The sequence below is a fragment of the Magnolia sinica genome, chromosome 4, assembly GCF_029962835.1.
Source record: "Magnolia sinica isolate HGM2019 chromosome 4, MsV1, whole genome shotgun sequence".
Taxonomy (NCBI): domain Eukaryota; kingdom Viridiplantae; phylum Streptophyta; class Magnoliopsida; order Magnoliales; family Magnoliaceae; genus Magnolia; species Magnolia sinica.
This window is the reverse complement of record NC_080576.1, coordinates 21,948,552-21,969,804: the sequence shown is the minus strand read 5'-3', so window position 1 is coordinate 21,969,804 and position 21,253 is coordinate 21,948,552. Positions and strand designations below refer to the sequence as shown.

Sequence of the window (21,253 nt, the reverse complement as noted above, 5' to 3'; positions counted from 1 at the left end):
GATTGGACCTATTTTGTTTAAAAGATTTGGACTATCCAAACTAAAGACTAATGATTATATAACTATGACGTCAGATTAGTTCGATATTTGCATGGTAGCCCATAAAATCTGTATTGGACCTAATGTATAGTCTAGATCAAAGCGATTGAATTGTTTAAATGACCCAATGCAACTAGGAGCACTATTAACTTACAATGTTCTTAGCATTTCTCTATATGTGGTAAGAAACTTCATTATAAGAATTACATCATTAAAGGTAGACTGAACGACTTTGTAGAGTATCTACCATCTATTGATACACATCCACAAAGGCATAAATGACAGAAACCTTCTCATCTTGTAAATTTCATTTTGTATTGCCTCAACTAGAATTAAATCAAATTCCAATCTATAAAAATACCCACTACAAGGGAAGTACATTTGTTCACATATCATTGTTGAGGTGCTCATGCTCAGTCATCATCACACGGTCAGAGACGCACCATTGTCTTCTGTCGTCAGGTTAAGTATCATCATAGCTGCTTTCGGAGCCCTGGAAGATTAATTGGAAACAAGTCTCTCAAATCACTGCATAAAAAATCAGAACAAGTTTGTCTACAAGAATATAGTGATTACCAAATGCATTCTTGACAAGCCATGGAGAAGAACAAACCTTCTAAACAAGTTGTACCTGTTCATATAATCACAGGGGATATTCAAGCAGAGAAGCGTTTTGCGTGATATATAAGAGATTGGAGCTTATTTGAATTCCAATGGAACCATATGGCTTTTCTGTGATGCCTATGGAGAATTTTCTTTTGATAATGCAGTAGTTGTAGGGAAATGGACATCGTGCTCATAATCCCACTATTGTTTTTAAGGCAAACAAAAGGCTCATGTTCTTGATCAGGTAATATCAGTTCAGAATTGCTCGTGACATATTTGTATTATTTATAAGGATTCAAACAAACGTGATAAAATCATCGCAGTTTAAGTAGATCTTAATCACTCATAAGAACTACCGTGTTTCCTTTTTCCTTTCTCAACAAGTAGTGGAAAACTTGTAATGAAATTCAAAGTTTCTACAGATTATTCACATCATGAGAGAGGTAGTGAACTCTGCAACAAGAAAGTGACCTTCTCAAAACTCCTCTTTGGCAAGGGAATTGGCACAATCATTAGTTCCGTGAAACATCGAAAAAGAAAAGTTTTAAGCTGTTTCAAGTCCTGTTATGCATTAACCAATAAATAAAACAATAAAATCTGAGCCTCCATAGACTTGCTTTTAGTAGGTAAGCTTGGATCAAGGCCTTTAGAGTTGAGAATCCATGGACATATTCTTAGAATTTTCTTAAGCTCCTCAAACTCAGCAATAGTGGAAAATGATTCCTTGTATTTAATATGTTGAGCAAAAAAGTGGGGGCTGGCCTCATGAAGATTACTGCCAGTTGAGATTCATGATGTATATCTATCAAGTAGGCTGTCAATGGGCCAGACTGGCCTGGCCCACCATGGTCCAAGCTTGGGTTCATCTGTCATGCCAGAAGGCCTGGCCAATGCCTGAAAATTAAGCCTGTTTCCTAATCAGCCTGGGCATGGGCTGCATCTAAAAGGCCCTCAAACCATTTCCATTTTAATACAAACAATGTTCATCGATGGCATTACTTGCAGTATCACAGGTCAGCGATATGATATCTTAAGGGAATACAAAAAACACATTATATCGGTGACATCATCATTGATAGAGGTCAATTTTTAATGATACTTAACTTTACCTTGATATATCAGCAAGCCCCATGCGACAAATTTATGTTGTATCAATTGATACATGTCAAATTTTTCAAGAGTGATATTTCTCAAGTGTCGATAATAGCAATGTACATCATTGGAGACTGAGAAAAAATCAAGAAAAAAAAAAACATTTGGGCAAATTTTTTTAGAGGGATCTGTTTCTTGGTGTTCTTTAACAACTCCACTCGAGTTGTTTCACAATCTGAGAGCAGATTTGGACCAGAACCCCAAAGCTGAGAAAAGTTTGTCTACGATACCCATTCGCAGTCATCCAGCTATGGCTATGGTTAAAACTACGCCCATGTGCAGACAAGGGGATAGCTACAGACAGATGTATCCAGGATACAGTTGTGGGTATGGAGGTGACCCACCATAGCCACAGTCGCAGCCACAACCAGTGCCACTATGAGCAACAACGACAATTATGGTGATTGTTTAGTATCCAAGTATCCAATAATGGGCATACTACTGCACGTTGCTAAGGATGAATACCGCTGACATGTTTGAGATTACATGGGATGGATCACAACCTCATGGATTGGGCACAATGCTACGGTTACATAGATAAATATATTATCGGTGCCCCGGTATGCATAGGCATGATGACTCTTGAGCTGCCCTGTAACTTCACATATATCTGAGGCTAAGGCATTGGTTCTTTTTAGCAGTTGGTTGTCTTGTTTGTGTCTTTATTTGCTTTTTATGACACTTGAATGATATGAGCTCATTTTGGATATAATCGCACCTGTTACAAGCAACAAAGCTAGTTTTGTCCCTAAAAAATTGAAAGCCATTGTGCAAAGTTCTTTTATGATTGTTTGAGTTCTACGTGTGTAATGTTCCTTTTAACATCTCCTGAAGCTTCATTGAAAAATTCGACCACTTTCTTAAAGTTTCCTAAATAATCCCTCATAGTTCAATACATATACAGTATATGTAATATTTCTCGATGTTTCCCATGATATTTCCATAACCCAAGGGTGACACCGTTACTTTGAACAACGTTATACATATTGTACTAGTAGTTAGAGAGGTGTTTTCATAAAGCCATTATATTAATATTTTGTATTTTTTGGTCTAGGGGTATTTTCATGAAGCCCTGGTTTTAATATTTCTCAACGCTGCAGGTTTCAAAGGGGATGAATGACCATGATTCAAATGGTAGGGGGTTGTGAAGGGTTGGGGTTAGGGCTAGGGCTTTACATGGGCCCGGGACTGGGACTGGGATCACCTTGAGGCCCATCCGGCTAGGCTTGGGCTCAAGCATCTGGCACATTTTTGGGCCAGGCTGGGAAATATGCTGGCATTGCCCATGCTCAGCCTGTTGACAGCCCTACTCTAAAGGCTTTCTTTATGCTTATGTCTCATCCTGTGAAGTTTCTGGCTTGTATATTAGTTAGTATGTCTTTCCAAACAAAAAGTATGTTGCAGGTGGAGAGGCTTCCAACCCAACAAGGTGCAGTTCGTGTTTAAGGCAGGTGCAGAAAACAGAATCCGTGTCTATGGAAATAGACTAGAGAGCAAACGGGCAAAGGATCGCATGCTTGAAACAGAGTCCGCAGACTAGATTTTGAAATCCACTTTACAGATTAAGTCCAAGGAAATGGAAGACATACCATGCTTCGGGCGTTTGATATAGGGAAGCAGAACTGCCAAAACATGATGCAAGCATTTCAGTGTTCACCACACCAGGACTAAGTGCAACAATTGCCACACCAAGTGGTAACTCCTTTGCCACTGACCGTGTTAAGCCCTCAATTGCCCATTTTGAAGCACAATAAGGTGCAACCTGTCCAAATATTGTTCGCTTCAGTATCAAAATGTCTTTAGGTCTATGATGCTGCATTATCAGAAGAAACTCTCATTACCTCCGCAGCTGCAGATCTTCCCCAACCAGATGAAATATTGACAATAATCCCTTGCTTCTTTTCTATCATCGGTGGAAGGAAGTGACGCAGTACATTTGCCGTACCCTTTATATTGGTGTCTATAACAGAATCGAACTCTTCCGCTGGCACTTGCCAGATCTTATTGTTCTTATTGATAGTACCTGCGTTGTTAACTGAGAAACGAGATTTTTCTCAGTTCTATGCATGAACAGTCATATGACAGCCGGAGAGGAGACCAAATACATACACTCAGAAAGATAAGGGCAATAGGCATATGATGAACGCTAAATTCCAGAAGCACAACCGCATTATAAATATGGCAGGAATGCAATGATTACAACAAATTGTTTATGATTTTCGGTAAGTACATTGACCAACCCAAAAATAAATAAATTTGAAGGATGCATTAACTAACAAAAACATAATGCATGCTCGCACAACCTGTTCGCAACGTGTGCCATCAAAGAGGATGTGCACGATCAAGGATTTTTTTTAATTAATCGGAAAAAAATCAAGAAAAAAATGGGAAAATTATATAAAACATTATGCAAAATACTACAAGTGTGGGAAATTGTTCTTTAATAGTTTTATTACCAATTTCATTAAATTAAATCTATTAGACTATTAGACTACAACAAGTACTCAAATGAATGCATATACTCCAAAATGTGAATATATATATATATATATAGAAATTTATTGATGAGATTTTGAACAGAGATAATTTAAGCTAGAAATTTAATTGATATAATTTTGACGGGAGATTATGCCATTGCATACACATACTAATGACATTATGCAATCGCATATTTCTGTATGTGACCACATAATGCCCAAAGGTCATAAAACTGAGAATGCCACCATGGCATATGTGGTATATGCTGTCAAAATGGCATATGCAATTGCATAAGCACATATGTGATCGCATATGACAACACAGACAGAGAATGGCAAATCCATACACATTATTCGTTATTAATGACAATACATTGTAGGGGTCCTTTACCAACCTGGTAAAGTACGAGTCTAGAAATGGAATCCTTTTCCAGGGTCATTTTCTGTATTTGGGACCTTGGAAAATGTTGCAACCAGTTCCCAGTTGGAAACCAATTCCGGCAAAAGGACTGGTTTTGTATTCATGGCCATAGGCTGAGTTGCAAATTCCAAGGAAATGAATTCCTTCCTGACAATCACTTTTTGAATTTCTTGCAAACTCAAAGGGAATGGATTCCTTCTTTCCCAGTACCAAAAAGAATTTCCAGGTTCCACAGAATTACATCCCAGTAAGCAAACATAATTGACAAACCCTTTCTCAGAGAATTTGTTTCGTAAAAAACAAATTCTTGAGCAACTTCTAAAATCCAGATTGGAAAACAACTCCATACAGTAAAGACTGAAAGAAACCCACAACAGTAAATTTCTCAGTAATCTCATTTAACATGTGCTCACAATCAAATAAACAGTTAAAAACATAAGGGTTGTTGAACTTCTTTATTGTTATTTTTTGGATAAACATTTGGGGTGCGTTGGGAGGTGCAATTGGATTGAATGAATTGCACGAAATCAATCCATTGGAGAGGAAATGACCAAAGTGGTGGTTGCGCCATTTTATTTCATGATGATAACCTAACTCCTAATTGCAATTCCATTCATTTTTTATTTGGAACTTATGATCGATCCCAATGGTGAGTTAAGGGTTAGTCCCTAATAACGAAGCGGGTCGGGTTAACCCCAAATCACCTCTTTGTCGGATAGAGTTATTGTAATTCATTTCAATTGAGCATGAAAACATTCACCTGAGTAAAAGATGATGAATGCAAGTTAGGAGGAATCCTCAATTCCTCGTATACCTATGATATCTGGGACTCCCTTTTTCTCCATCACAAGCCGTGCAAGCTCCTCAATGTTGCTATCTGACCTCTGCATGCAAACCGAATCCCATTCATCTTTAACCCATATGATCAAGAGCAATTATCAACACAAAAAATCAAAGATAACCCTTAATTAAAATAATAAAATGTAAAAGAACTGGGAGAAATAATCCACAGCCTGCCAAAACTGAAAACTTAAATGCTTGAGAAAATAAGGGGGGCAAAAAACAACTCAACCATTTCAAAACCCTCAAACCAAATGAAATTGGAAGTTAAAACTACACCATACGAGATCAGAACTAAATGCACTATACTAAAGCAACTAAATGATAATAAAAGGTAAGCAACATTACATAATGCTCAACCTGACAACACTATACTATTCTCAGGTTTTCAATTTGTACATGCAGGGCATATGGTTAAGTGATCCAAACTATTGATGCGACCGGCCCCACTCTAGGGGGACTGTCCACAAAATATCTCCCAGGTGAGAAAATCCTAGAGCTTCAAAAATAGTGGCCATAAATAAATAGTTAGCAGACAAGTGCCAAAATTATCCATGATCAACACCCAAAAAAATAGTGCTCTGGAAGAGTGTGATGGATGATAACCAGGCACTTAGAAATTACTTAAAATTTGTATACAAGTCATGTAAGTAATTCAAATTAACCTGTCCAAAATACGTATAACAGTTTAGATGTATCATGACACCAAAGTTATGCTTACTTAATTATATTAATATCACATTGGTGGACATCTATAGGATGGTCAATAATGAAAAATATCCAATGGTCTTATTTCAAGAAACAAGTGCCCGCGAATCAGAGGTTAGGGTCCTTTGGATGCACCCTCCAAAGGGGTGTTTGAGGTCTAAACACCGTTTTGATCCAAAAGGCAGTAGATTATGTGAGTTTGGATGCACTTTGCAAACCAACAACTCACCTTCCGCTTGACAAAATAAGCATTAAAATGCCGTCTTGGCAAAAACCGATCAGATGTGCTTTTAACGAGTCGATTGAAAAAGCAGCCTCAAAACCACCTTTTTGGAGACTACCATTTGAGAAAGTGGGTCCAAACAGGCCCTTGATTTTTCAACTCAACGACGGAGCTTTCCACAATTTAGTGGGTTCAATTTGAGTTAATGTATGCCACATGTACCATTTCTACATGCCTGCAAATCAAGTGCATGTGTAGATGGAGCATCAACAGTGAGGTGCACAATATCAATGGTTTGGACTTTGGATCACTCAACCACTGACCCCACTAGAACAATGATACGTCTGATTTGGTCAAGCACATGGGGAAGGGCCAGTTAATTGAGTTGTTGGGAGTGGTTAAATGGTTGAGTTAGAATTGGAGCTGAATTAGCAGTCAGTTAGGCACAAGATCATTGTTAGTTCTGTATTTAAACGAGTCAATCAATAAGAATAAAATCATATTTCAGTTACAATTATCTTCTTTAACTTTGGAGGTGGACTCCCCTCGAAGTGAGTCAATAGTCAATACTCACTTGTTCTCTTGAGTTCTAAGAAATAGTGAAGTCAAAGAAAACCAGACGTATCAATCTGATATCAGAGTAGACAGCTCTGGGCATGGAGGAGGGAACTCGAGAAGTGAAGATAGAAGAAGCTATCAAACAACTCCAAGACACCTCGGAATAGCAGGGACAGAGATTAGAGCAGCAGGGCAACAATTAGACATGATTGTTCAAGTGCTAATTGACATTGATCTCAAACATTAATCAAATGTCCAGGAAAGTAACCCAAGAACCAAAGGTGAATTCTGGAGGAAGTGCAAACTATTCTTGCATTGTTATGAAGGAGAGTCAAGTACACTTGGGGGTCACAACAAACTGATTCAGACTCGTGCTTTAAAGTTAAGACTACCCAAATTCGAGGAGGGCGATCCTTTAAGTTGGGTGTATCGTGCAGAACAATTCTTCACCTATCATCATATAGTTGCTAATCAATGGCTTCCTATTGCTTCATTTCACATGGAGAGCAAAGCACTGCAATAGTTCAAGTGGCACCAATGAATCCAACCAAGGATGACTTGGGACAAGTTTGTGACAACCCTTACTGCAAAGTTCAAGCCTACTGAGTACGATGATTTTGCTAGAGCCCTTGCAAAGCTGCGTCAAACGTCATCAGTGCGTGACTACCAGAACTAATGTGAAAAACTTGCCAACCGAAATGATGGTCTACGTGAGGCATTTTTGATCAATTGTTCCAGTTTATGGGTTGAAGGGTGAGATATGATTATGAGTGCAGATGTTCCATCCTACCACCAGGAATGCGGCTATCAGATTAGCACGGCTACAAGAAGAGAAGCTCATACTCAAGCGAAAGATGGGTAGGCCTGAAGCAAGCGAGGTTATAACGACTCCCTCGTTGTTTTTCCTAAGCCACCCATTGCTATCAAGAGCTCGACTCCTGCAGAAACTAAGGAGAGACGTGACAAGGGATTGTGATGCGGACACAAGTGCATTCAAGGTGTACCAACGAAGAAAGCGCCAACCACAAGTGCCGTCCTTGTGGATAGGCGACTATTGAGGAGCTGAAGACCTTTCACATGTGATTGGACATAAAGAAGACCCCACTTAAGGAAGACACATGTGAAGGAAGATTGGAGAAAGAAGACCGAGCGCCCAAACTTTCCCATACTTATGTTATTTACGCGTTTTTGACTGAGTTAGGGGTCTTTTAGTAATTTTATATCTTTATTTGCTTATCCTAGGGGTATTTTAGTAATTTTATGTCTTTATTTGCTTATTTAAGTGGGGTAAAGCCCTAAACTCGAATTTCAACTATTGATTAATGAAAAGCAAACCCTTTGCTTGCCTCCTTCCTCTCTTCTCTCTAATGGTGCTTCTTCTCTCCCCTTGATCTTCTTCTTCTAATTTCTTCTTGTGTCCCTCCAACTTCTTCAAGGTAATAATTTTCTTCCTTTTATTTTTCAGTTTTGGCTAATCCTTCTTCGATCAAAATCTTGAGAACCGATCTAAACCCTAAATCACCAAATTCTCAAATCCCTAATCCGAGAAACTTCTTGGTTCTTCGGACTAGTGATCTTCATTGATCGATTGGGTGTGACCATGCAAGATCGGGAGGTCTCATCCCTCGCCGGATCCAACCTAAGTAGTAATTGAATTCCATAACCCATGGTTGTAGTGATGGCCCGATCCATTACATGTTTCCTTTATGATTTTCTCAGTTATGATGATTACTGTTAGAATTTTAGATCATTTATTCCTTTTATTTCCGCTGTTTAATTATCTCCATGAGCATGCATCATAATTAGGGCTGTCCTGCGTCAAATTTGGCATCAGAGCCTAGGCTTGCATGGTTTTTGTCTAGATCGAGTTATCAAATTAGGGTTTTGATTTTTAGGTTTAACTTAGGAAAGTTCCAGGTTTAGAAAGTTTTCAATTTTAGAAACTTTCCAATTTTAGAAAGTTCCTAATCTGGAAAATTTCCAGATTCGAGTTGTTCCTGTTTCAACTTAATTGTGTCAGTTCATAGTAGTTTTGCATTCATCGCATTCATCTTGAAAGTCATAACTCCTAGTCTAGTTAGGTAGAGTTTGGTTCAAGTCTTCATTGTATGCCCACGAGAAGAGGTAGAGGTTTCGGACTTCAACCTACCATGAATAACAAACAGTTATCTGAGCAACTTGCTCAATTGATACAAAAGATAACTGCCCTAGAAGCGGGTCAAAGGCGTGAGTTTGCCCGCCTTGAGAACCAAATTACCACTACCATAACTAAGGTGGAGCAACTACAGGCGTCCCAAAAGGAAAACCCCGCTGTAGGGGAAGATGCGCACTCCCAAGTGGAATGAATCATTGAAGAACGTGCTGCCACACGTGGTGGTAGTGAGGATAGAGATCGTGGTAACGGTCGTGGTGTGGTGCGAGAGGCACGAGCCACATGTGGTCATCAAGACAGTTATGATCCAGATGAGCGTGCGATGAAGAGTGTGAGAGTTGAGGCCCCAAGTTTTGATGGACGCTTGGATCCCAAGGCGTTCCTTGACTGGGTTGCTGACATGGACCACTACTTTGAGTGGTATGGCATGTCAGAAAACCGTCAAATGCGGTTTGCTAAGATGAAGCTTGTGGGTCAAGCCAAGCTCTTCTGGACTAACACCGAGCGTAGGATAGAGAGAGTTGGTAGAGCCCCTATCACACATTGGTATGAGATGAAAGAAAAGTTAAAGGAGAAGTACCTTCCTCTCTCATACCGTCAGAAGCACCTTGACCAATGACAATCCTTACGCCAAGGGTCAATGCCTGCCGCTGACTACATCGCTAAATTTGAAGAGTATGTGATGCGATGTGATATCCGAGAAGACCCTCTAGTAACGCTCTCGCGTTTCAAGACGGGCCTTTGTGCGGATCTTCAGCGTGAGCTTATTACTCGGCCCTTAACGGACTTAGATGAAGCATATCAAGTCGTGCAGGAGTTAGAGCAATATCTGAAGGCTCCTGTCGTTCGTCGTTTTGAGTCCCGAGACTCCAATGCTAGATCTAGTTCCCAAGGAACTAGACCTAATATTGGTAATCAACCTAGGGCACAGGCGACCATTCCGCCTAGGCCTAGGAAGGACAAGGGCAAAGGGGTTCTTGGTGCCAGTCCTAGTAACATGAGCCAAGTGAGGTGCTATGAGTGTGGCAACCTTGGCCACATGTCTAATCAGTGTCCTACGAAGAGCCGTGGGAGAGCCTTAGTTATAGGCGAGTCCCACAAGGGTGGAGATGACCAGGGTGATTATGAAGTTGAAGAGTATCATCCTGAATGAGGACTTACTGATGAAGAAGTGGATGGAGAAGCAACGCTTGCAGTATTCAGGCGTGTGTTAGCTCAGTCTAGAAGTAGTGCCGACTGGCGTCGAAGCACTATCTTCTACACTATTGCCAAGTGTGGTGAAAAGAATTGTAAGGTGATAGTGGACAGTGGAAGTTGTCAGAATGTGATTTCCACTAGCACCTTAGATCGCTTAAAACTGAAATCCACACCTCATCCAGACCCGTATAAAGTTTCTTGGGTTGACAAGACATCCCTACCTGTCACCCAGCAATGTCTAGTCCCCATTGAGTTTGGGTCATACAAAGAGTCCCTGTGGTGTGATGTTTTACCTATGTATGTGGGACATGTTATCCTAGGTAGACCATGGCTATTCGATAATGATGTCACGATCTTTGGCCGTTCGAATGTGTGTACTTTTATGTATAATGGTAAAAAGATTAAACTTAATCCCATGCCACCTGAGAATACACTAGGGAAGAAGAAGGATGAGAAGGCAAGTGAGCCTAGAGAAATGGGGAAATCCAAACCTAAGTCTTTACATATAGTCAGCGCAAGAGAGTTTGAAAAAGAAGCTAAGGAGGATTCTATGGTGTATGCCCTTGTGGCTAGAGAAATTACACCTGAGGTTCCATCAGAGTTGCCCTGTGAGGTGACCTCGGTCCTGAAGGAATACAGTGATGTATTTCCTGAAGACTTACCGAATGAGTTGCCACCTATGAGGGACATACAGCATGCCATTGATCTTGTCCCAGGGTCTACTCTACCGAACCTTCCTCACTACAGGATGAACCCTGCAGCGCATGCAGAGTTGAAGAAGCAAGTTGATGAACTTCTGCAAAAGGGTTTCATCCAAGAGAGTATGAGCCCGTGTGCCGTGCCTGCATTGTTGACGCCAAAGAAAGACGGCACGTGGCACATGTGTGTGGACAGCCGTGCCATAAACAAAATTACTGTCAAGTATAGGTTCCCTATACCTAGACTTGATGATATGCTTGACATGATGGCCAGGTCCACTATATTCTCTAAGATAGACCTCAAGAGTGGATATCACCAAATTCTTATACGCCCAGGAGATGAGTGGAAGACGGCGTTTAAGACGAAAGATGGGCTTTATGAGTGGTTGGTCATGCCCTTCGGCTTGACTAACGCACCCAGTACTTTTATGCGGGTGATGGCACAAACTTTGAGGCCGTTCATGGAAAAATTCCTAGTGGTGTACTTTGACGATATTCTTATTTATAGTACCACTAAGGAATCACACCTTGAACATTTAAAGAAGGTCTGTAGTGTCCTTAGGAAGGAAAAGTTGTACGCTAATCTTAAGAAATGTACATTCATGTCTAACCAAGTTGTGTTCTTAGAATTTATAGTGTCATCTGAAGGGATGCGCGCAGACCCTGAAAAAGTCAAGGCCATAGTTGAGTGGCAAGAACCAAGGAACATTCATGAGGTGCGAAGTTTTCACGGCCTAGTAACTTTTTATCGTCGGTTCATTAGGGGCTTTAGCACGATCATGGCTCCTATTACCGAGTGCATGAAAAAGGGAGAGTTCGTGTGGTCTAAAGCCGCCGTCAAGGCTTTTAAAGAAATTAAGGGCAAGATGGTGGAAGCTCCTGTCATGCGTCTACCTGACTTTTCTACAGTCTTTGTAGTAGCGTGCGATGCATCTGATGTCGGTATAGGTGGAGTGTTGAGTCAAGAAGGACACCCAGTGGCCTATTTCAGTGAGAAACTGAATGAGGCAAAACAAAAATACTCCACTTACGACAAAGAATTTTATGCGGTAGTGCAATCCCTGAGACATTAGCGACACTACCTCCTACCGCAAGAATTCGTTTTGTTTTCTGACCATGAGGCTTTGAGATATTTACATTCTCAGAAGAAACTCAACCCAAGGCATGCCAAGTGGGTAGCGTTTCTTCAGGAATATTCGTTTGTTTTGAAACACAAGGCCGGGGTTGAAAACAAACCAGCGGATGCCCTTAGTAGGAGAGTGGCGTTGCTCAACTCCTTGAGTGTAGAGGTAGTCGGATTTGAGCAACTGAAAGATGAATACCCCATATGTCCTGATTTTGGGGGTACTTACACGTCGCTCTCTAGTGACCAGCATATTATGGGTGGATATGTTCTTAAAGATGGCTTTCTTTTCAAAAGAGACAGACTTTGTATTCCCCGTATGTCCCTTCGTGAATTCCTCATCTGGGAGCTTCATTCAGGAGGGATAGCTGGCCATTTTGGTCATGATAAGACCATTGCCCTCGTGGAAGATCGTTTCTATTGGCCAAGCCTCAAGCGAGATGTAGCCAAAGTTGTAGGGCAGTGTCGAACATGTCAGCTGGCAAAGCAAAGAAAGCAAAATACTGGGTTGTACACGCCATTGCCAGTGCCACATGCGCCGTGGCAGGACATTAGTATGGACTTCGTGCTCGGGCTTCCCAAGACTATAAAAAAGCACGATTCCGTTTTTGTCGTTGTGGACCGTTTTTCTAAAATGGCGCATTTCCTCCCATGTTCGAAGACGTCAGATGCATCTCATGTTGCTCGTCTCTTTTTTGATGGTGTGGTGCATCTCCATGGGTTACCTAAAACCATAGTGTCTAATCGTGATGTTTGATTTATCTAGCTATTTTTGGAAGACACTGTAGCACATTATGGGAACTCATTTGCAATTTTCTACTGCTTACCACCCACAAACAGATGGTCAATCTGAAGTGGTAAACCGTAGCCTTGGAAATCTTCTACGTTGTCTAGTGGGTGAACATGTTAAGACTTGGGACCTAATTTTACCAACTGTTGAACTTGCTTATAATGGGTCAGTTAATAGATCTACAGGGTTGAGTCCTTTTGAAATTGTAAGTGGTTATAAACCTAGAATGCCCATCGATCTCTTACCTATGTCTGTTACCCAAAGGTCTTCTGAGTCAGCCGATGCATTCGCACGCCATATTCATGATTTGCATACACAGATTAGACAGCGGTTAAATAAGAGCAATGATGATTATAAAGTTTCAGCTGATTCTCATCGTAGAGTGCAAGAATTTCAAGAAGGAGACTATGTAATGGTGCGAATAAGGCCAGAGCGATTCTCTCAAGGATCTGCAAAGAAATTACAAGCGCGTAGTGCTGGACCATTCAAGATATTACAAAAGGTTGGGTCCAACGCGTATCGGGTTGACCTTCCATCTGAAATGAGCATTAATCCAACTTTTAATGTGGAAGATCTAGTCCGTGCCCATACTCCCATTGTTGATACATCGTCCCTTTCATGGCCTTTTTCTGAGTTTGCTACCCAACCCCTTCCACCCCCTCCTCCACCCATTACCCATAAAGAAGCAATTGAGAAAATCTTGGATGACGAGATAGTATCCACGAGAGATGGGGGTTTCCAAAGGTATCTTGTCAAGTGGAAGAACAAACCATCGTCTGAATCTACGTGGCTGTCGGGCGACGCATTGCAGGGTATTGATCCAGATCTACTCGAGCGCTACAAAAGTTTCAACTCGTTGGAGTCGAGTTTTTCTCACCCGAGGGGAATTGATGCAGACACAAGTGCATTCAAGGTGTACCAACGAAGAAAGCGTCAACCACAAGTGCCGTCCTTGTGGATAGGCGACTATTGAGGAGCTGAAGACCTTTCACATGTGATTGGACATAAAGAAGACCCCACTTAGGGAAGACACATGTGAAGGAAGATTGGAGAAAGAAGACCGAGCGCCCAAACTTTCCCATACTTATGTTATTTACGCGTTTTTGACTGAGTTAGGGGTCTTTTAGTAATTTTATATCTTTATTTGCTTATCCTAGGAGTATTTTAGTAATTTTATGTCTTTATTTGCTTATTTAAGTGGGGTAAAGCCCTAAACTCGAATTTCAACTATTGATTAATGAAAAGCAAACCCTTTGCTCGCCTCCTTCCTCTCTTCTCTCTAATGGTGCTTCTTCTCTCCCCTTGATCTTCTTCTTCTAATTTCTTCTTGTGTCCCTCCAACTTCTTCAAGGTAATAATTTTCTTCCTTTTATTTTTCAGTTTTGGCTAATCCTTCTTCGATCAAAATCTTGAGAACCGATCTAAACCCTAAATCACCAAATTCTCAAATCCCTAATCCGAGAAACTTCTTGGTTCTTCGGACTAGTGATCTTCATTGATCGATTGGGTGTGACCATGCAAGATCGGGAGGTCTCATCCCTCGCCGGATCCAACCTAAGTAGTAATTGAATTCCATAACCCATGGTTGTAGTGATGGCCCGATCCATTGCATGTTTCCTTTATGATTTTCTCAGTTATGACGATTACTGTTAGAATTTTAGATCATTTATTCCTTTTATTTCCGCTGTTTAATTATCTCCATGAGCATGCATCATAATTAGGGCTGTCCTGCGTCAGATTGTGTTTTTATTATGATGATAAATTCCAGCCAGGTCGCAAGTGCAAAAATCCCAGATTACTTATGATTGAGAGTGTACCAGCAGATAACGAGGAACACTGTGAGCAAAGTCACGAGGTGGATATGGAAATAAAAGGTTCAGATGACCTATCGCCAGAAATTTCATTACATGCGATTGTCGGATCACCAACTCCTCGAACCATGCATATAAATGAGTCCTTACATGGTCAGCCCATCACTGTGCAAATTGATAGCAGCTTCACTCATAATTTCTTATATCCCAGAGCAGAGTTCGCATTCCGATCCAGCAAGAACCTCAATTCAAAGTGATGTTTGCTAATGGCAATCGTTTGGTGGGAACAGGTAGGAGCGTTGTGTTGGGGTTACTTTCATGATCCAAGGCATCCCCATTATAGCTGGTTTTTTCTTACTCACCTTGGGAGGTTGTGAAGCTGTGTTGGGGACCTAGTGGCTACAAACACTTGGACCAATGATATGGGGCTTCTCACCACTCACTATGTCACATACGAATGGCTCCAGAGAGTGCAAGCTTCAAAGATTGTAGCCCACCCAAATGGTTTGTGACAAGCAGTCTACATTTGAAAGAGAAAGTGTGCAAGGGAAGGCGTTGGTGCTCCAGCCATGCAGCCTTATGACTACTACTACTCAACCCAAGGTCGAGCATCAAAAGTGGTAGCATCTGCTAGTTGAGTTCGGTGACATGTTTTCAGAACCCATTGAGTTGCCACCTCCCCAAAGCCATGATCATCGAATCCCACTGGTTGACACAGCTAAGCTTGTAAGTGTGTGTCCCTATAGGTACTCCTTTTTACCAAAAAATAAAAAATAAAAATAAGAAATAGAACGGTTAATTAAAGAAATGTTGGATTCTGGAATTATAAAGCCCAGCACTAGTCCATACCTGTATCCCATGCTTTTGGTAAGGAAGCAAGACGGGAGTTGGCGATTGTGCATTGACTACCAAGCCCTTAATCAAGTCATGATAAAAGATACATTTCCCATTTCTATTATAGACGAGTTACTAGATGAGTTACATAGATTTATATTCTACTTAAAGTTAGATTTTTGATCCAAGTATCACCAATTCGAATGCAGAAGGAAGACATATAAAACAGCCTTCCAAACCCATGAAGACCATTATGAATTCTTGGCGATTCCTTTTGGGCTTACTGGGCTTGCCAATGCTCTGGCCACTTTCCAAAGTCTCATGAATGAAGTATTCAAACCTCATCTTCAGCGATTTGCATTAGTACTTTGATGACATATTAATATATAGTCGGTCATGACTCATGAGACGAGCATTTGGTACACTTACAAGAAGTGTTGAAGATTTTAAGGCAACACAAATTATATTCCAATGAGTCTAAATGTTGATTTGGGTGTCAAGAGGTAGAGTACTTGGGCCACATTATTTCAGCCAAGAGTATAGCAGTTGACCCATCAAAAATTTCCAACATGGTGGAATGGGCAAGACCAGTTACGCCATGGGCTTTGCGAGGTTTCTCGTGTCTCCCATGTTATTACAGAAATTTCTTTAAGAATTATGGTAAAATTGTCACCCATTTGACGTCGTTATTTAAAAAGAATGCTTGGTCGTGGACCAATGATGCTGAACTAGCCTTGAGCTCCAGTTTTAGCTCTTCCCAATTTAACTAAACCATTTACCGTGGACTGTGATGCTCCAGTGGGTGGGATTAGAAGAGTTCTTATACAGAAGAGACACCTCTTAGCATTCTTTAGTTAAGCATTACATGACTGGCATCTAACACTCTACCAGTGTTTTAAATAGCGGTAGCGTGTTGCGTAGCGTTCAACCCTCCGTAGCGTGTAGCGAAATAGCGTAGCGTGTAGCGTAAGCTACACAATACTTCTATTTTTTAATTTTTTAATATATATATATATATGATAAATATTAAATAGTAAGAAGTTGATGGATAGGGTCTTATTATTTTTAAGTTAATACATGTCTCGTGTACAATTTTTTAAGGGCCCGAATTAGGCGGGACTCGGATTGTGAAGTGTAGCACACAAGTGTCAAAGTTTTTTGGGCCCCACCATGATAAATGTGTTATATCCACACCGTCCATCCATTTTGCCAAATAATTTTAGGGCATGAGCCCAAAAATGAGGCAAATCCAAAGCTCAGGTGGACCGCACCATAAGAAACAACAATAATTAAACATCCACCATTAAAAATTTATTGGGGGCTACAAAAGTTTTAGATCAAGCTGACATGTGTGTTTTCCCGTCATCCATGTCAATGTGACCCAATTAACAGGTTAGATGGAAAATAAACATTACAATGGACCGTATAACAAAATAGTGCAAGTGCACCGCAGAACACAATAATAACAATAATAATAAGTGCGTGGCTGTGAAACAGCCACGCAGTCTATTCCGAAAATGAAAAAGAAGAGAGAGGGGGAAACCGAAAGAAAAGAGGGAAAGAAGAGAGAGAGAGAGAGAGAGAGGAAGAATCCCAGCTGCGGTCGCAACCGCAGCAGTTCGAGAAGAAGAGGAAGAGGAAGAAGAAGAAGAAGGAGAAGAAGGAAGAGGAGGAGAAGAAAAAAGAAAAAAAAGAAAAAGGAAGGAGCGTACCTATTTCTGTCTCAAGATGAGATTGAATTAGTGAAAACTGCAAATGTTGGTTTGCCTCTGGAAGCAGTTTTTCAAACTCAAGATTGAAAAGTGGGGAGAGGAGCAATGTCAACAGCGTCGGTTTGCGCCTGACAGCAGATTTTCGACGTCAACATTGAAGGGTGGGGAGAGGAGCAGCGTCGGCAGCGTCGGATTGGCCCTGTGAGAGAATTTTTGGTCTCCAAATGGAAGGGTGGGGACAGCAGCTGCATCGGCTGCGTCGGCTGCTTCGGTTTGGGGGTGGAAGCCTTTCGAATTAGGGTTTTTCTTTTTTTAACTTAAGTTTGGCTTGTGGTCTGAGTTCACCACCGTTTCCTGCATTGAAAAAAAAAAAATACCAAACAGGTAGCGCACGCTACCTGCGCTACACGCTACGTATCCGTAGCGTACGCTGCGCTACAGGGGAAAAACGCTATTTGTAACGCTACGTAGCGAAATCGCTACGCTACGCTACGTAGCGTACGCTACGGGCGCTACTGAAAACACTGCACTCTACTTACAAGAAGAATCTATCAGCACTTGTGGCTACAATTGGAAAGTGGAGACCCTACTTATAGGGTCGTTGGTTCATGGTTTGAACTTATCAAAGGAGCCTTCAATTTCTCCCGGAGTAGAGAATATTAACCCCAGCTCAGTATAAGTGGTTGCCAAAGCTACTCGGGCATGATTTCGTGAATGAATTCAAAAATGGAAGAGAAAATACAGCCGTTGATGCTTTATCAAGAAGAGAGGAGTTGAAGGTTGCAGCCATCTAAATTCCCATTGCCATCTAGATTAAGAAGGTCAAGTTCGAGGTAGCAACAGATCCTTATCTCTAACAATGAATTAAGGAGTTAGAAGATGGAACTCTTGATCCATCAAGGTATTCTTTACATGAAGGACTTCTTATGAGAAAATGATGGACAGTTTTGGGGCCCACCTCACCCACTCAAAACCTTATTCCTTTTTAGTTGCATGAGACTCCCTCTTATAGTCATTCAAGATTTCAAAAGGCCTTGAAGAGAGTTCAAGACAGTTTTTATTTGTTGGAATTGAAAAAAGATGCACTGCCATTTGTAAGTGAGTGTGATGTTCGTCAAAGACACAAAGCAGAAGGTGTAGCACCACCAGGACTTCAACAGCCTCTTCGCATTCCAAATCATATACGGTCTGAGATTGCCATGGATTTTGTGGAATGACTGCCTAATTCACAAGGCAAAACAATTATCCTAGTAGTAGCGGACCAATTGTCTAAATACGAGCATTTCATTGTTATGGCTAATCCTTATTCTGCTACAACAATAGCATATCAACTTGATCTTCCACCAAGGTCTAAAATTCACCATGTGTTTCATGTGTCTTGCTTAAAGAAGAAACTTGGGAGGCAGATCAAGCATATTGAAGCCTTACTACCATTAAGAAAAGGAAAGGGCCACAAGCCATTCTTGACCAAATAATGGCAAGGAAGGGAAACCAGGCCGAGACTGAAGCTCTAATCCAATGGCATGAAGTTTCAGTTGAAGAGGCTACTTGGGAGAGGTACCAGTCCATTGTTGATGAGTACCAAGACATTCAGCTTATGGACAAGACGGATTTAAGGGGGAGGAGCGATGTGTCTGATTTGATCAAGCACATGGGGAAGAACCAGTCGATTGAGTTAGAATAGGAGTTGAATTAGGAATCAAGTATGCATATGACCGTTGTTAGTTCTGTATTTAAAGGAATCTATCAATAAGGATATAATCAGATTTCAGTTACAATTATCTTCTTTAACTTTGGAAGTGGACTCCCTTGAAGTGAGTCAACACTCTCTTGTTCTCTTCAGTTCTCAGAAATCGCTAAAAGAAAACCAAATGTATCATACAAACTGAAAACCCGAGCATGAAGTACAGACTCTTGGCCCGAGCATTTCATAATACCTCCATGTTTCGAAAGACCTCGACCCCCAGAGAAACTGAAAAGATGGATAGATAGATAGATAGATAGATAGATAGATGTAGAGAGAGAGAGAGGGATTGTGTGTGCGCAGCATGATCCAAGAGCAGGCGCGCACATGTATCTCACCATCCAACAACAACGGATGGAAATCTTGACAAGCATCTCAAGACGGGATTTCGAAAATCCGCATTTTGAAATGCTTGTGGAATTGCCGCCAAAAGCTTTAAATTGGTGTGGAGATGATGTGCGGACCAACCCTCGGTGCTCACGGTGCGCATTAAAGCCGTGCCCAAAGATGAAGAAAGAAAATGAGAGAGAGAGACTGACAATGTCGATATCCATGAGAAGATGCTTGGAAGGGTCTTCCTGCTGAGAGAACTCGGCTTGTAAGGAGGCGATTCTATCTTGCGACCGTGCGCATCCTATTACCGTGTGCCCCCTCTTCGCCATCTCCAACGCCAGGGCTCTTCCCAGTCCTCGGCTCACCCCTGTAATCAGTACGGTCCTCGACATCCCTCCTCCGCCTTTTCTCCCCGCCGGAATCGCCATTCTCTTTTATAATCCTTTATTACTACTGCCGACTCTGTTTTCACGCGGTTAGCTCTCGCTCGTGTCCGAGAACTTATGTACACGTCAACACGTGTGATAGCCTATTGCGTATGCACGAGATCGCCACCGTCTATCACGTGGACTTTATTTGGATCCCCTGAAACTAAATTAATTAGAGTTTATTAACAAAATAGTCCTTTGAAATTACTTAATTAAATAGTCAGGCAGTATTTTCAAAACTTCTTTTCAAAACTTCTTAGGGCCCGTTTGGCCGGTCGGATTGGAAGGGACTGGATGGTATTGGAAGGGATTGGTAGTCAAATCCCGGGATCTCCAGACAATCCAGTGACAACACCATCATTACCTAGAAATCCATGCCATCCACCCTAACACCATTCAATCCCTTCCAGTCCACCCGGCCAAACGGGCCCTTACTTAAACCCCTCAGCCGCAGTGGTTTTTTTATGGCCGAAATGCCCCTACTCTGTCTTATTCTTTCTTCTTTCTTCTTTCCCGGAAACAAAAAAGGGTTTATTAACAAAAATAAACATCCGGGCAGTCTGATGGACGAAAATGGCCATGCTTCTCATTCTTCTTCTTTTTCTTCTTCCTTCTTTTATAAAAAATAGAAAATTGAATCAGAAAAATACTTTAATATTTTATTCTTCTTTTGCTTTTTTTCCTTTCTTCTCATTTTTCTTTTTTCGTTTTTTTTTTCGGAAAATGCCCATTCTCCTCGTCCCTCTTCTTCCATTTTTCTTCTTCTTCTTTCTCTTTTTTTAAATAAATGAATTAGAAAAAATCAATATTTTGTTTTCTTTCTTATTAAATAAAAAGAAAATGAAGATATAATAATATCAAATAAATAAAATAACTTACATTCTCCTTCTTATTCTTCCTCTTTTTTTTTCAAATGAACAAATAATTAACGAATAAATAAAAAAGCATTTTTAACCTTCTTAAATTTTATTTTATTTTTAAAAAAAGAAAACATAAATAGGATAAAAATAAATATATAAAACAAATAAGACAACTTACCTTCTTCTTTTCGTTCTTCTTTCCCTTCATTTACGAAGTAAATCACCGTTCTCGTTCTTCTTTCCCTTCATTTACGAAGTAAGTCACCGTTCTTAAAAGGGCAATTGTGAATTACAAACTGAGTCCATGTTCTTATAAGGGCAGCCGCGAACTGAGAACCATGAACTGAGTGTTAGGATCTCAGTTCTCTATTTACTGTTGGGGTCTCAATTCCCTATAGGGTATTGAGGTCTCATTTCTAAGTTGATTGTTAGGCTCTTGGTTATGTATCGGTGTTTAAGTCTCAATTCCCTATAAAAGTCAGGGCGTGTTTGGGCATTGGGATTAGGCGGGATGGGATTCATCTTGTCCTGTGCCAATTCCGCTCCA

At 40.8% G+C, this 21,253-nt stretch overlaps 1 protein-coding gene across 1 annotated transcript; it reads right to left on the bottom strand.

Moving 5' to 3' along the window:
- Positions 1-318: 318 nt before the first annotated feature.
- On the bottom strand, positions 319-20,926 carry LOC131242745 (NADPH-dependent pterin aldehyde reductase). The gene is made up of 6 exons (XM_058241583.1): positions 20,885-20,926; positions 19,625-20,003; positions 5,510-5,579; positions 3,639-3,832; positions 3,387-3,559; positions 319-532 (listed from the first exon to the last, which is right to left on the bottom strand). Exons 2-6 carry the CDS (start codon positions 19,844-19,846, stop codon positions 463-465), a joined length of 729 nt encoding a protein of 242 aa, XP_058097566.1. The 5' UTR covers positions 19,847-20,003; positions 20,885-20,926; the 3' UTR covers positions 319-462.
- Between the last annotated feature and the right edge of the window lie 327 nt (positions 20,927-21,253).